The sequence below is a fragment of the Muscardinus avellanarius genome (genome assembly GCF_963383645.1).
Source record: "Muscardinus avellanarius genome assembly, chromosome: 13".
NCBI classification, from domain to species: domain Eukaryota; kingdom Metazoa; phylum Chordata; class Mammalia; order Rodentia; family Gliridae; genus Muscardinus; species Muscardinus avellanarius.
In genome coordinates, this window is record NC_137799.1 from 39284241 (window position 1) to 39300786 (window position 16546).

At 40.6% G+C, this 16546-nt stretch overlaps 1 protein-coding gene across 1 annotated transcript in view; it reads left to right on the top strand.

The window, feature by feature from the left end:
• Positions 1–7344: 7344 nt before the first annotated feature.
• GNE (glucosamine (UDP-N-acetyl)-2-epimerase/N-acetylmannosamine kinase) overlaps positions 7345–16546 on the top strand; it is a gene marked incomplete at its 3' end in the record, with an annotated part of 36356 nt that continues 27154 nt past the window's right edge. Inside the window, exons 1-2 of the mRNA XM_080708655.1 lie at positions 7345–7544; positions 13809–14260. Of these exons, the coding sequence (XP_080564781.1) occupies positions 7381–7544; positions 13809–14260 (616 nt within the window). The 5' untranslated portion in view covers positions 7345–7380. The remainder of the gene's footprint in view (positions 7545–13808; positions 14261–16546) is intronic.

Sequence of the window (16546 nt, forward strand, 5' to 3'; positions counted from 1 at the left end):
GAATTAAAAGAATAAGATGTAGCTGGGCTTGGTTGTGCACACTTGTGATTCCAATACTTAGGAGGCCAAGATTGGAAGATCACAGGTTCAAAGCTAGCCTCAGTAACTTAGATCCTATTTCTTTTTTTTGGGGGGGGGGTGTCTGGGGATGGAATCCAGGGGCATTTGTCCTCTAAGCTACACCCCCTGCCCAATTTTCTATTCTTTATTTTGAAACAGGGTCTCACTGAGTTGCGGAGGGCCTCACTAAGTAGCTGAGGCTGTCCGTGAACCGTGATCTTCTTGTCTCAGCCTCCCAAATGCTGGGATTACGAGTGTGCGCCACCACGCCCAGCTATGACCCTATTTCAAAACAAAAAATAAAAAAGGATGGAGGTGTAGCTCAGAGGTAGAATGTCCCTGGGTTCAATCCCTAGCACCACCACAAAAGTAAATGAATAAATAAATGAATAAATATAAAGGCAGTCTAGCAGCTATAATCTAAAGGATTGAAAAGTTCAATTTAGTATGATCTTGTTTCATCTCAGAGCCTAAGTTTTTACAGTACTTTGCACAGAGTAGATACTCAGTAAACATTTGTGATGTCGAGTGTTGACCCTTTCAGGGCTCTCATAACCCTTTATTATTTGAAGAACTGATGGCCAGCAATTTTCAAAACTTTGCGCTTTTAGGTTTGATATTTCTGATGCCTTGAAATTTTCCCATTTAATTCAGAAACATAATTGAAAGTATTTTAAAAGGTATGTAACATTAATTTGTAAATATGTTACCAATTGCAATAATATACATTATATGTTTTGCTTGTTTTTTTTTTTTTTGCAGTACTGGAGATTGAATCCAGGAGCTTTCTACCTCTGAGTTGCACTCCCAGCCCTATTTTTTATTTTGAAACAGGGTTTCACTAAGTTTCAGAGGGCCTCACCAAGTAGCTCAGGCTGGCCTAGAACCTGTGATTTTCCTGTCTCAACCTCCCAAGTACTGAGATTATAAACATGAGTGACCATGCCTGGCTTATTATATGTATTTGTAAATAAATATGTTTTTATAAAAGGATAGATAAGAAAGTACTTACTGTTAGTCTCTAGGGAGAACCATATGGCTGAGGAAAACAAATGAGAAGACTTTTTACTATTTAGCCTCCTGTTCTTTATAAATTTTTTTTGTGTGTTGTGTGTGTGGTAATGGGGTTTGAACCTAGGGGCATTTTACCTCTGAGCTACATCTCCAGCCCTATTTTTTTTTTTTTTTTTTTTTTTTGGTGGTACTGGGGTTCCTGGAAGCCCTTCTACCTCCGGGCTACACTCCCAGACCTGTTTTTACATTTTTACATTTTTGTTTGGAAACAGGGTCTCCTAAGCCAGCGCGCACGGCTGGCTTCGAACCTGCGCGATCCTCCTGTCTCTGCCTCCCAAGCGCGGGGATTACAAGCGTGCGCCACCACGCCCGGCTTTCAGCCCTATTTTTATTATTATTTTTTTATTTTGAAACAGGGTCTCGCTGGGTTAATGAGTCTCACTACTTGCTGAAGTTGTCCTTGAACTTGCAATCCTCGTGTCTCAGCCTCCCAAGTACTGGGATTACAGGTGTGTGCCATCATGCCTGCCTGTGACTTTGTAACTTTAAATCAAGAAGTAGGTTAAGTTGAAATCATTTAAAAAAAAAATCTTCTCCTTAAGAGAGTTTTTTTCCCAGCCAGACATGGTGGCATTTTCCTGCAATCCTAGTACTTGCGAGGCTGAGACAGGAGGATTGCAGGTTTGAGACCAGCTTCAGCAATTTAGGTGGTGGCCCACACTTGTAATCCCAGCATTTGGTAGGTTGAGACTGGAAGATTGCAGTTCATGGACAGCCTCAGCTTTTTAGTGAGGCCCTCTGCAACTTAGGCCCTGGTTCAAAATAAAGAGTAAAAAATAGGGCGGGGGTGTAGCTCGGAGGTAGCATGCCCCTGGATTCCATCCCCAGACCCTCAAAAAACAAACAAACAAGAAACAAATAACTGATGTATTTCCTAAAGCTAAGCATTTAGATCAGAGTCTGTAGTTGGGCATGGTGGCACATGCCTGTAATCCCATGCTTGAGAGACTTTGATCAGAGGATCACAGGTTCAAGGACAGCCTCAGCAAATAATGAGGCTCTGAACAGTATCCTAGCAGGACCATGTTCAAAATGAAAAACAAAAATGGGGCTGGGCATGTAGCTCAGAATTGGAATACCTCTGAATTCAATCTTCAGTATCACCTCAGAAAAAAGGCATTTTACTATTATTTTCTAAGATTTAACTTCTTTCTCTAAGAGAGCTTTGTTTCTAAAAATCACACTATGGTTTATTTTACAGTTTTTCTTTTTGTATGGTTAGTTTACTCAGTTTGTGTAGAATAACCATTTAGTAACCTGGTAAATACTAAGCCAGATGGAAAGTTTACTGTTCTTTGTAGTGTAAATAGAAATGTACTGGCCGTGAATGATTTGTATTGCTTCACCCTGTTAGTTGAATATTACACACAATTTATTCAGCCCAATTTGATCAGTGAAAGAAGAATTACGTACAAGGACACTCAACCCAGCCCTTTTTGTCTCTTTAATGTTTAGGCAGTGCTTAGGTCTACTGAATACTCTCTTGGCAGAATGCTCATTATTTTATCTTTTTTTTTTTTTTTTGGTGGTACTGGGGTTGGAACTCAGGGGCATTCTACCTCCCAGCAACACCCCAGCTCTATTTTTTTAAATTCTTTATTTGAAACAGGGCCTCACTGAGTTGCAAAGGGCCTTACTAAGTAGCTGAGGCTGTCTGCGAACTGCTATCCTCCTGCCTCAGCCTCCCAAATGCTGGGATTACAAGCGTGCGTCATGATGCCTGGCTCATTATAAGTGCTTTCTTGTGGGTGGAATCAGCTTTTACTGGGGATAGTAAATTCAGAATGGGCCTAATGATGAGACAGTTTGCATGGCCACAGAATTTTACTCTAAAAGAGACCCTCGAGGTATCAATATTGGAGGGCTGCTGACAGGATTTCCAGTGAATTTTAGGAGGCAGCACCCCAAGTATTGATGTCCTTACTCAAGTTCTCTGGATTCCTGGTTACAAATTCAAAATATCCATGTACTTCCTGAAACCTAGCATGTTGCCGACTAAACTCAGTTGGGTCATTATTGTCAGCTCCCGGTCAAATCCTCAGAAAGATGGGGCAAAAGGCAGGTGGAGTTCTGCAGAAACTTATCTGCAGCGATTCTTTCCCCTCTATGAATTCCTTAAGTTTTTAGGTACGACGCTTTGGAAAGAACCTGAGGTGGACAAAGGCTTCTTGAGCCAATGACACTTTATTACAAAAACCCGGAAAAATTTATACCCTTCACCAGTGAGATTAATAATAGGAGAAAAAAGAAAGGGAAGGGGGGCAATCACAGCAAAACAATAGTGAATTACATATAAACAAAGTAAATGATTAGTCCAGCATTTAAGAGATTAACTCCTGGATCTTTCTTCCAATATTGCAGCAGGGCAGGTCCAAGGGCAAATTCCAAAGGCAATACAGGCACGCCCAAGGCCCAGGGCTTGGAGAATACGCCTTCTCATGGAATCTTCTTTTGCTTTCTTTTTTGAGGTTTCCATCTATATCCATATGACAAGCATGGGGAGATATGGCGTCCAGGGAGATGCAATGGGCGTCTCTCAGATCTCATCCGCCTTGCCTTCTGAAGTCTGAAAGCTTACAAAAACTCACAACACAGCTTGGCAAATAAGACACCACAAACAACACCATGAAGTTCTTGGATTTAGTTGTGAGATGTATTTCCTTAACTGCTGAGCACTCTTTTTTAGACAAAAAGCCTATTAAAGGCCTATTGGTCTCTAATAATCCATTTCCTTATCACAAACCCTCTGCAACCTGCTTCTAACTTTCTAATTCCTTTCTTTCCCAGTTGGGACATTCTTATGATAAGCTCTTCTTCATGCAAAAATGCTTTTCTTACTCTTACGGTATTTCCTTTCCTTCTTACATATATACTTAAAATGTCTGTCCTTTATTTTGTCACTTTCATTTCTAGCCATGCGGCATTCTCCCTGTCTCGGGGACACTCCTACTGGGCATAACGGTCAACAATCTTTCTCCTTGGCTCTATTGTATTTTGGCAATTAAGCTGTCCTTCAGTCAAATTGCTTTGAAGTCACACCCAAAGTTTCTAGGCAGGGTCTCAAGGGTAAACAGGGTTACCTTGAACTGAGCTAGTTAATGGCTTAATCCTGAGTGAGCTGGAATGCTTATTACAGCATCTGAGTTCTGGCCAGTTTTTTCATTACTATTGAGCAAGGCCAAGGACGTTTAGACAAATTATTAGAAAATTTATATCCACGGACTCAATTTCTTTTTCATAGTCCTGATCTCACATCATCAGAGCAATTTGTGTAGAGAGTTAAAAGGAGTAATATTGAAAGGTATCTAAAATGGGGGGTACTTTAGCCAGAGACGATACCTCCTTCTCGGGGCTTTTTGCCGATTTTTACTATGTGGAGTGGGGTCTCAACACATAGATGCCGAGGCAGCAGGATGTCTTGGCACTAGCATTTAGATCAGAGTCCATAGCTGGGCATGATGGTGCACACCTGTAATCCCAGTACCTGAGAGACTGGGATAGGAGGATCATAGGTTCAAGGACAGCTTCAGCAAGTAATGAGGCCCAGATCAACCTAGCAAGACCTTGGGATATAGCTTAAAGGTAGAATGCTTCTGGGTTCAGTCCTCAGTACCACACACACACAAAAGTTCCATAAAACAAATCTCTTATCCCTTCATCTGATTTTTACTTTTTGAATGGAGGGTGAGATAAGATGGGAATAGGTGGGCATGGAAATTGAACTTGTTCTGATATTTACTCTTTGACTGGAGGGTGAGATGGAATGGGGGGAATAAGTGGGCATGGAAGTTGAACAGTACAGTATATGTATTTGATAGAACCACAGTGCTCAGGGAGGTAGCAACCAAGAGGCAGGATGAGGAGGGCCTGAGGTTTACGTGAAGCCTTTCCAGAAGAGGTGGCACTTAAGTTTTGAGGGAAGAAGAAGAGTCCAGGCAAGAAGGAAAGGAGATTTTAGGTAGAGCTGTAGGCAGTTTGGTATGATTGGTGTTTTGACACAGAGTAAGGATAAAGAGGTAGGAGAGATATGGTTAAAATGATGGGTTAGTAGTGAGACCCTGTTTCAAAACAAAAATAAAAAAGGGAGGAGGGACTAGTTGTATAGTTCAGAGCTAAAATGCCTCTGGGTTGAATCCCCAGTACAAAAAAAGAAAAAGAAAAAGAAAAAAAGTTAAGTCCAAATCAGCAATTTGGACTTTACCTTATAGCTATATATCCTATTTAGTGTAATCAGATTTATGAACTTTAGAAGGATCATTTTGAAATGGGACTAGAGACAAGCAAACCAAGTTGACATCTGTTTTAATAGCTCACATCCAGTTGGGTTGGTCATGGTGGTGCATGCTTGTAATCCCAGTACATGTTGGAGGCTGAGACCAGAGAATCATAGGTTCTTGGCCAGCCTTAGCAATTTATTAAGGCTCTCTGCAACTTAGACCCTTTTTAAAAATAAAATAGAGCCAGGCGTGGTGGCGCATGCTTGTAATCCCCATGCTTGGGAGGCAGAGACAGGAGGATCACGATGGTTCGAAGCCAGCCTTGCTGGCTTAAGAGACCCTGTTTCCAATTAAAAATATAAAATGGAGCCAGGTGTGGTGGCACACGCTTATAATCCCCACGCTTGGGAGGCGGAGACAGGAGGATGGCGCAGGTTCGGAGCCAGCCGCACTGGCTTAACAGACCCTGTTTCCAAATAAAAAGGTATAAAAATAGGTCTGGGAGTGTAGCCCGGAGGTAGAAGGGTTTCCAGGAACCCCAGTACCACCAAATAAATAAATAAATAATAAAATAGAGAGGTAGAATACCTCTAGGTTCAAACCCCAATATCCCCCCAACAAAACTCCACCCAAGATGAGCAGTTGGTCTGGGGACATCCTCGTGGGGATTAAGAAAGGGAGACAGACTTGAAAGCTGTTAGGTAGGTGAATTGACAGGGCTTAGGAGGTAATGGTAAGGAAGAGAAAAGACAAAGATGTCAAGACATTTGATGAATCAAAGTACATAACTGAGAAAAGGAGAACTATGTTGGCAGAAGAAAATGAGTTCAATTTTGGGTTTTATTTTTTAACTTTTTTGTGTGGTGCTGGAGATTGAACCCCGGCCTCACCCATGCTAAGCCAGTGCTCTACCACTGAGCTATACCCCAGCCCAGTACATTGACTTTATGGGACATATAGCAGGAAATGTCTGTAGGCCTTTGGAGTTAATTGTCGTTTTGTAGGGATGAGTGTGTAGATGCTAATGACTTTTTGTGTGTGTGGTACTGGGGATGGAACGTAGGGTCATTCTACCTCTGAGCTACACCCCCAGCCATATTTTTAATTCTTGATTTTGAAACAGGGTTTCATTGAATTGCAAAGGGCCTAAGTAGCTGAAGCTGTCTGTGAAGCACGATCCTTCTGTCTTAGCCTCCCGTATGCTGAGATATTACAAGTGTGTGCCACCATGCCCGGCTTTGCTAATGACCTATTAAAGGTAGTGTTTTCTCTTTCCCTTCCCCAGTACTAATCACAGTGCTCATATACAAGGAGGTGTGTAGTGTGAGGTTGAGTAGATTATGTTCCTCAATTGATCTTGAGTCTTAGGGAAATGATTTACCTCTCAAGATCTATGTTTTATGCAGTGAGGGAGTTAAGATCAGTGGTTTCCTGATCTAGCAGTTTTGCAACAGTTTGGTATGTTGGGCTCAACTGAAAGTATAACAACTAAGTTTTTTTCTTTTTAAAGAATTTTTTATTGGATACATTGACAATTTTTTGCACATTTTTGTAGTCATACCTCTTAATGGGGTACAAGGTGGTAGAGGCATACATGCACACATCACTCATTTAGCCCTTACCCAGTTCCTACCCCATTCCATTCCCCTTATAGCAAACAAATTTTAAAGTAATTATAATTAAAGAGCCGGAGCCAGTCATGGTGGTGTATGCCTGTAATCCTAGTACTTGGACTGCTGAGTCAGGAGGATCAAAGGTTTGAGGACAGCCTTAGCAAGTAGCGAGTTGCTCAGTAGCCTATTGAGACCCTGTTTCAAAAAATAATAAAATAAAATAGAGCTGGGGGTATAGGTTAGAGGTAGAATGCCACTGGGTTCAATCCCCAGTCCTCCTTTTCAAAATGGTAGGATTTACAACTGATATTTTTTATTTTTACATCTAGGATTTATTCTGATTACAAACACTATTTTTGTTTTTGTAACTTCAGGAATTGTATTTTAAGAAACTCTCAAAACGAAGAAAGCAAATCATGGAGAAGAATGGGAATAACCGAAAGCTTCGAGTTTGTGTTGCTACTTGCAACCGTGCTGATTATTCTAAACTTGCCCCAATTATGTTTGGCATTAAAACAGAACCCGAGTTCTTTGAACTTGACGTGGTGGTACTTGGCTCTCACCTGATAGATGACTATGGGTAAGTTGAAAGTGTTTTCTTATTCTTCGTTGTGAAAGTATATTGGAGAGAGCTTTAATTTTGTAGCTATGTGGACTGAGCTTCAAATCCTAGTTCTACTGCTCTGTTTCTATGGGACCTTTGAAAATTGCTTCCCATCTCTGAGCCTCAGTTTCTTCAATTATAAAAGAGTGAAAACCTCTGCTGTAAGATATTGTGAGCAATAGAGATGGTGATTTAAAGCACCATTACAATAGTAGATACTTGGCTGGGCGTGGTGGCGCACGCTTGTAATCCCCGCACTTGGGAGGCAGAGACAAGAGGATCGCATAGGTTCGGAGCCAGCTGCACTGGCTTAAGAGACCCTGTTTCCAAATAAAAATATAAAAAAATAGGTCTGGGAATGTACCCCGGAGGCAGAAGGGTTTCCAGGAACCCCAGCACCACCAAAAATAAATAAATAAACAAACAAACAATAGTAGATACATGATAAATGATCATTATAAAATGTTATTACTGTTTGTTATATTCAGGAGAAATGCTACTTGTAAATATATATTGTGTGACTCTTAATAACAATTGCATGTAATCTGTTTGGTAAGGTTTTTTGGGGGGGTGCTGGGGATTGAACCCAGGGCCTCACACATGCTAAAGCACACACTATTACTGAGGTATATCTCTAGCCTGTTTTGTGAGTTCTAATGGCAGTTCTTCAAAACTGATAGGTCACTGATAGGTCACTGATAGGTCACTGATAGGTCAACAGTGTGAAATACTATATATGACACAAGATTTTAGAAATTGAGTTGATCTTTGAGGTAAAGTAAAATGTTATATTACTGTGACTATTGATATTCATTTGTGACATTAGATTTGTAATGATTACAGGATATATTTTCAAAATGAAGGTTAGGTATATTTTGAGGGAGCAGAATATATAAACCAAAACTGAGTATTCATTTTGCTGTAAAGTGGCATTTAGTGCACTCTTGTGATATGAAATGTTCATGTAGTCTCAAAAGATGATAAAATGTATGTACATAAAAGTAGCTTGTGTTAAAGAAAAATTGTTCTTTTTGACTATTTAAAAACAAGGCAAAAATGGCAAAACAAACCAATCTTGGAGTTTTCTCTTAGAAAACACTTAAAGAGTAGAGGAGAGATTTATGGATACCACTGTACCTGGCTTATTTATTTTTATTTTTTATTTTTTTGTGGGTCTGGGTATGGAACCTAGAGGCATTCGACCTCCGAGCTACACCCCCTGCCCAATTTTGTATTCTTTATTTTGAAACAGGGTCTCACTGAGTTTCAGAGGGCCTCACTATATAACTGAGGCTGTCCGCCAATTGTAATCCTCTTGTCTCAGCCTCCCAAATGCTGGGATTACAAGCTTGCACCACCATGCCTGGCTTGATATTCTTTCTTTTAAAAAGACATTAAATCCAGGTGTGGTGATGCACACCTGTAATCCCAGTACTTGAGATGGGAGAATGGCAGATTCGAGGACAGCCTCAGCAGTGTAGTAAGATTCAGCAATTTATGAGACCTTGTTTCAAAAAAAAAAAAAAAAAAAAAAAAAAAAAAAAAAAAGCCGGGTGTGGTGGCTTGTAATCCCAGCATTTGGGAGGCTGAGACAGGAGGATCGCGGTTCACGAACAGCCTCAGCTATTGCTTAGTGAGGCCCTTTGCAACTCAGTGAGACCCTGTTTCAAAATAAAGGGAAAAAATAGGGCTGGGGGTGTAGCTCAGAAGTAGAATGCCCCTGGGTTCCCTCCTCAGTACTGCAAAAAATATAAATAAATAAGTAAATAAATGCTAGGAGTATAGCTCAGAGGTAAAATACCCCTGGACTCAATCCCTAGTAACACACACACACACACACACACACACACACACACACACTCACACAGACAGACATTAAAACAGGAGAAATAAGGTGTCTTCTATTTTAACTATAGACAGTCCCAGATGTATAATGGTTTGACTTACAGTTTTTCAACTTTATGGGTTGAGTTTGAAGCAATAGACATCAGTAGAAATTATACTTTAGTTTTGAATTTTGGTCTTTTCCTAGGATAGGAATATGTAATATAATAATCTTTTGGGTATCCGGGCAGCAAGAGGAAGTTCCAGTTCCCAGTTAGCCATGAGATTAAGCCGAGCGTGGTGGCACCTGCTTGTAATCCCAGTATTTGGAGGGTGAGACAGGAGGATTGAGGTTTGAGGACAGCCTCAGGTTAGTGAGGCCCTTTGTAACTCATTGAGAACCTGTTTCAAAATAAAGAATAAAAATAAAAATACAGGGCTGAGGTATAGCTCAAAAGTTAGAATGCCCCTGGGTTCCATCCCCAGTACTGCAAAAAAAAAAAAAAGAAGACTAAACAATTATATACTATATTGTGTTTCTAAGCTGTGATATGTGGTAGGTTAGGTATAGTAAATGCATTTTCATTGTGTGCAATATTTTCCATGTACAATGAGGTTATTGGGACTTAACCCATTCTAAGTTAAGAAGCATCTGTACTTGGATTTCTTTTGTGTGTGTGTGTGTGTGTGTGTGTGTGTGTGGTACTGGGGGTGGAACCCAGGGGCTTTTCTACCTCCGGGCTATACTCCCAGACCTATTTTACACTTTATTTGGAAACGGTCTCACTAAGTTGCTGGGAGTCTCACTAAGTAGCTGAGACTGGCTTTGAACCTGTGTGATCCTCCTGTCTCAGCCTCCCAAGCTCTGGGATTACAAGCTGCACCACCATGCCTGGCTACCTTGGATTTCTTTTTATTTTAATTAAATTAAATTAATTAATTATTTATTTTTTGGTGGTACTGGGGGTGGAACCCAGAGGCTTTCTACCTCCGGGCTATACTCCCAGACCTTTTTTATATTTTATTTGGAAACAGGGTCTCACTGAGATGCTGAGAGCCTCACTAAGTAACTGAGGCTGGCTTCGAACCTGTGTGATCCTCCTGTCTCAGCCTCCCAAGTGTGGGGATTACAAGCGTGTGCCACCACGCCCAGCTTGGATTTCTTTTTAAACCAGCATTTTAAAAAATAATTAATCTGCCAGGTGTGGTGGCGCTCGGCTGAGACAGGAGGATCGCACAGGTTCAAAGCCAGCCTCAACTACTTTAGTGAGACTGTCAGCAACTTAGTGGGACTCTATTTCCAAATAAAATATAAAATAGATCTGGGAGTATAGTCCGGAGGTAGAAAGCCCCTCTGGGTTCTACCCCTAGTACCACCAAAAAAAAAAAAAGTAATAATAATTTTGGTAATGCTGAGAATTGAACCCTGGATCATTCTGCTTCTGAACTACATTTCCAACTATATATATTTTTAAATTTTGAAAGGGTTCCACTAAGTTGTGGAGGGCCTCTCTAAATTGTTGGGTCTGGCTGTAAACTGGTAGATCTAGGCATGGTAGCGCATACCTGTAATTTCAACTACTTGAGAGGCTGAGGCAGGATAATCACAAATTCAACGTCATCCTAGACAATTTAAGGATACCCTGTCTCAAAAAAAGGACCAGGGATGTAGATGAGTGGTAGAGTGCTTGTCTGGCACACATGAAACACTGGATTCAGTCCTCGGTAGCACAAAAAATGAAGGGGGTAGTGGGGCCAAAAAATCTTAGAAGAAAAAGTAGCCAGAGCTTCCCAAAGTTGATTTAAAAAATTAATATACAGGTCTAAGAGGGAAAAAATCCTAAAAGAAAAAACAAATCCTCTAAGGAATACAAAGAAAATGATATCTAGGCACAGCATAGTGACATTTTTGAAAAGTAAGAAAATCTTGAAAATAGCAAGAGAAAAATGACCTTCCTCTAGGGGAACAGTGGTATGATGACAACTGATTCTTTATCTGAAACGGTGGAGACTAGAAGATGACAGAAATTTTGTCAATGAAAATATCATTTAAAAATAAAATGAATTTAGGATATTTTCAGATAAAAGCTGAACAAATTATCACCAAGAAGTATGCACTATAAAAAAAATGCTAAGATAAGTGAAGACTGAAGAAAGATGATATCCATTATAAACTTAGATTTGTAAGAAAGAGCTACTGAAAGCTGGGTGTGGTGGTACAGGCCTATAATCCTAGTACTTGGGAGGCTGAGACTGGAAGATTGCAGGTTTAAGGACAGCCTCAACAAGTAGTGAGACTCTCATCAACCAGCAAGCCCTTGTTTCAAAATAAAAATAAAATAGGGCTGGGGTGCAGCTTAGAAGTAGAAAGCCTCTGGGTTCAATCCCCAGTACCACACACACAAAAAACAAAGAGTGACTAGAAATGGTGCATATATGGGTAAATCTGAAAGAATACCTGTTTTAGTCTCTCAAATTTCTAATTTATTGCAAAACTATGCAAAAATCAGAACATTTGTATTGAGAATTTTATTACGTAGGTAAAGTGAAAGTGTGTTCCAACAATAGCACAAAGGATAGGAAGGGATGTTCACTATTGTAGGATCTTCATATACATAAAGTGATGAGATGGTAATTCAGAGTAAACTGGTAAGTGTTCATTTCTCTAAACAATAAAAATAATACGTAGATTATAGATCAAAGTCCAATTGAGGGGTTTAGATGGATTACTAGGAGATGATCTATGGAGAGACACGGTCATACGCGACTGTGATCTATGGAGAGACACGGTCATACACGACTGAGATCTATGGAGAGACACAGTCATACACGACTGTGATCTATGGAGAGACACGGTCATACGCGACTGAGATCTATGGAGAGACACGGTCATACATGACTGTGATCTATGGAGAGACACGGTCATACGCGACTGTGATCTCTGGAGAGACACGGTCATACGCGACTGTGATCTCTGGAGAGACACGGTCATCCGCGACTGTGATCTCTGGAGAGACACGGTCATACGCGACTGTGATCTCTGGAGAGACACGGTTATACATGACTGTGATTCCAGTAATTAGGGAGAAGAGGCCAGTCTGGGCAACATAGCGAGACCCTGTCTCAAAAACAAAACAAACAAACAAACAAAACAAAACAAAAAGCTGGGCGTGGTGGCGCACGCTTGTAATCCTAGTACTTGGGAGGCTGAGTCAGGAGGGTCACGCAGGCTTGAAGCCACCCTCAGCAGCTTAGTGAGGTTCTCAGCAGCTTAGCGAGACCCTTTTTCCAAATAAAACAGGTCTGGGGGTGTAGCCCGGAGGAGGCCCCTGGTTCCATCCCCAGTACCACAAAAACAAAACAAATAAACAAGAAACAGCTGGGCATGGTGGCACAACTGTGTCATCCCAGCATTTGGGAGGCGGAGGCAGGAGGATCATGGTTTGCGGACAGCCTCAGCTACTTAGGTGCTTTGCAACTCAGTGACCCCGTTTCAAAATAAAGAATAAAAAATAGGGTTGGGCGTGTAGCTCAGAGGTAGGATGCCCCAGGTTCCATCTCCAGTACCACATACACACAAAAAAATTTAACAAAAACCTCAATTACTCCAAAAAGATGTATGAAAAGAAGCCGGGTGTGGTTGCATATACCTGTAATCCCAGGGGTTCTGGAACCCCTTCTACCTCTGGGCTATACTATCAGACATCAGACCTATTTTATACTTTTTTATTTTTGGAAACAGGGTCTCTTAAGCCAGCATGGCTGGCTTTGAACCTGCGCCATCCTACTGTCTCGGCCTCCCAAGTGCGGAGATTACAAGCATGCGCCATCATGCCTGGTAGGTTCATTTCTTTTAAAATTTAGTCATGAAACATTGAGGCATTAAGAGGTTTTTTTTTTTTTTTTTTTTTTTTTGTGGGTCTGGGGATGGAACCCAGGGGTATTTGGCCTCCGAGCTATATCCCCAGTTCTATTTTTTATTCTTTATTTTGAAACAGGGTTTCACTAAGTTGCAGAGAGCCTTACTAAGTAGCTAAGGCTGTCCATGCCTCCCTAATGCTGGGAGCCTCCTTATGCTTAATAAAAAGGCATTAAGAGTTAAAAGCACAAAATAAGCTGGACGTGGTGGCGCACGCCTGTAATCCCAGTACTTGGGAGGCGGGAGGCTGAGATAGAAGGATTGCAGGTTTGTGGCTAGCCTCAGCTACTTAGGCCCTCAGAAACTTAATGAGACCCTGTTTCAAAATAAAGAATAAAAAATAGGGCGGGAGTGTAGCTCGGAGGCCGAATGCCCCTGGGTTTCATCTCCAGACCTGCAAAAAAAATAATTTGAACTTGTTTCTTCAGGGTTTGAGTTAGATTTCTTTTCTTATATGTTATGAACATGCCCTCACATTCATTTTTCTCTTGCTTTAGGAACACTTACCGTATGATTGAACAAGATGATTTTGACATTAACACCAGACTACACACAATTGTTAGGGGGGAAGATGAAGCAGCTATGGTGGAGTCAGTAGGCCTGGCCCTCGTGAAGCTACCAGATGTCCTTAATCGCCTGAAGCCTGATATCATGATTGTTCATGGAGACAGGTTTGATGCCCTGGCTCTGGCTACATCTGCTGCCTTGATGAATATTCGAATCCTTCACATTGAAGGAGGGGAAGTGAGTGGGACTATTGATGACTCCATCAGACATGCTATAACGAAACTGGCTCACTATCATGTGTGCTGTACCCGAAGTGCAGAACAGCACCTGATATCCATGTGCGAGGACCATGATCGTATCCTTCTAGCAGGCTGCCCTTCCTATGACAAGCTTCTCTCAGCCAAGAACAAAGACTACATGAGCATCATTCGGATGTGGCTAGGTATGTATATCAGACTTTATTCAGGCTAATGGCTGCTTTGTTAGAAAATGTTGGGTATATTTCAGTTCTTCTGGAAACTCATGGATAGAATATTCCATGAACAGTAGAAAGCTAAGGTTTTAGTTCCTATATCTTGCTTCATGATAGGATTTTACCTCTTAGACTCACCTTAATGTACTGTGAGTTTTCTGGATTAATCTTTTAAAAAAAATCTGTGGTATATTTACACAGTGAAATGCTTTTCCATTAAATATAATGTGGGGGTGAGTGTTAAAAGGAAAGTTCCCACTATATCAAAAAGGTGAATAAAACATGCCACAGCTGGGTGTGGTGGCACATGGTTGTAATCCCAGTACTTGGGAAACTGAGACAGGAGGATCACAGGTTCTTGGCCAGCCTGAGCTACTTGTGAGGCCCTCTGCAACTTGGTGAGACCCTGTTTCAAGTAAAAGAATAAAAAATAGGGCTGTGGGTGTAGCTTGGTGGTAGAATGCCCCTGAGTTCAATCCCCAGTACCGCAGAACCCCCCCCCCAATGCTATAAAACTATGTATAATATGTATAATGCCATTTTTATAAAAGCTATAACAATGGAATGTATATTTTTATATAATATATAATGTATATAATGTATACTCATTAATTATATGCCTGTGGATTATGGTTTTTTTTTTTTTTTGCAGTACTACGGATAGAACCTAGGTGCACTGTAAAGCTGAGCTACACCCAGCCCTATATTTTTAGTCTTTTTATTTTTGAAACAAGGTCTGATTGAGTTGCAAAGAGCCTCAAACTGCGATCCTCCTCTCTCAGCCTCCTAAATGCTGGGATTATAAGCATGTGCCACCATACCTGCCTGAGGTTGGTCTTAAACCTGCAATCTTTCTGTCTCAGCCTCCCAAGTACTTGAATTACAGGTGTTCACCACCACACCTGACTTTTAATGCTTTTCTAATAATATTGTAGGAATACTCAGAAGATAAGATGAATGTTGAAAGCAGTTAGCAAGGATTTTGATAATTATCATTAAAAAGTAAATCATAGTTATATCATCCAAAAAAATGATTTTTGTAATACTGGAGATGGAACCCCAGAGGCATTCTACCTCCTAGCTACACCCCCAGCCCTATTTTTTATTTTTTATTTGGAAACACAGTCTCACTGAGTTGCAAAGGGCCTCACTAAGTAGCTGAGGCTGTCGGCCAACCTCGATCCTCCTGTCTCAGCCTCCCAGGATCTTCCTTTTCTAAAATGTTAATCTCTCGAGTAATGAAATTAATGAATTAAAAATTGATCTGGCGATTTTTAAAAATTTTTCTTATTGGTGCTTGTCATATATCTTAATGTGATCTGGTGATTTTTAATCAAATAAATTGGGTATGTTTTAATCTAGATCACATTGGAACAGGAAAGTAATTAGACTTTCCCACTAGATAAGTTAATTCTTTACAAATTTATAGTCACCAAGGAGCCAGGCGTGGTGGTGCACACCTGTGATCCCAGTACATGGGAGGGTGAGACAAGATCGAGGTTTGTGGACAGCCTCAGCTACTTAGTAAGACCCTCCACAACTTAGAGAGACTGTTTCAAAATAAAGAATAAAAATTTTGGCTGGGGGTGTAGTTCAGAGGTAGAATATTCCTGGGTTTCATCCCCAGTACTGCAAAAAAAAAAAAAAAAAAAAAAAATTATAGTCAACAAGGAACCTGTGTAGATAATGATGCTGGAACAAACTGTTTTTCAATTTCAATCTGTACTTTTCATATGCTTCTAAGTAAACACTCTTTTACTCTATTCTTTTTTTTTTTTTTTTTTTTTTTTTTTTTTTTTTTGCCATGCTGGAGATGGAACCCAGAGGCATTCTACCTCTGATCCACACCCTCAGCCTTATTTTTTTTCTATTCTTTATTTTGAAACAGGGTTTCACTGAGTTACAAAAGGCCTCACTAAGTAGCTGAGGCTGCCCGCAAATCTTGTATTCTATTCTGATCATACTGTTTGCTGACTATCTTTTCTGGAAATCCTTATGTTATGAAAAGCTTAAAATGAAGCTGAGCGTGGTGGTACATGCTTGTAATCCCAGCATTTGGGAGACTGAGACAGGAGGATCACGTTTCATGGACAGCCTTAGCTACTTAGTGAGGCCCTTTGCAATTCAGTGAAACCCTGTTTCAAAATGAAGAATACAAAATAAGACTGGGGGTATAGCAGCTTGGAGGTAGAATGCCCTGAGTTCCAGTCCCAGTATTGCAAAAAAAAAAAAAAAGAAAAATTGAAATGAAAAGCA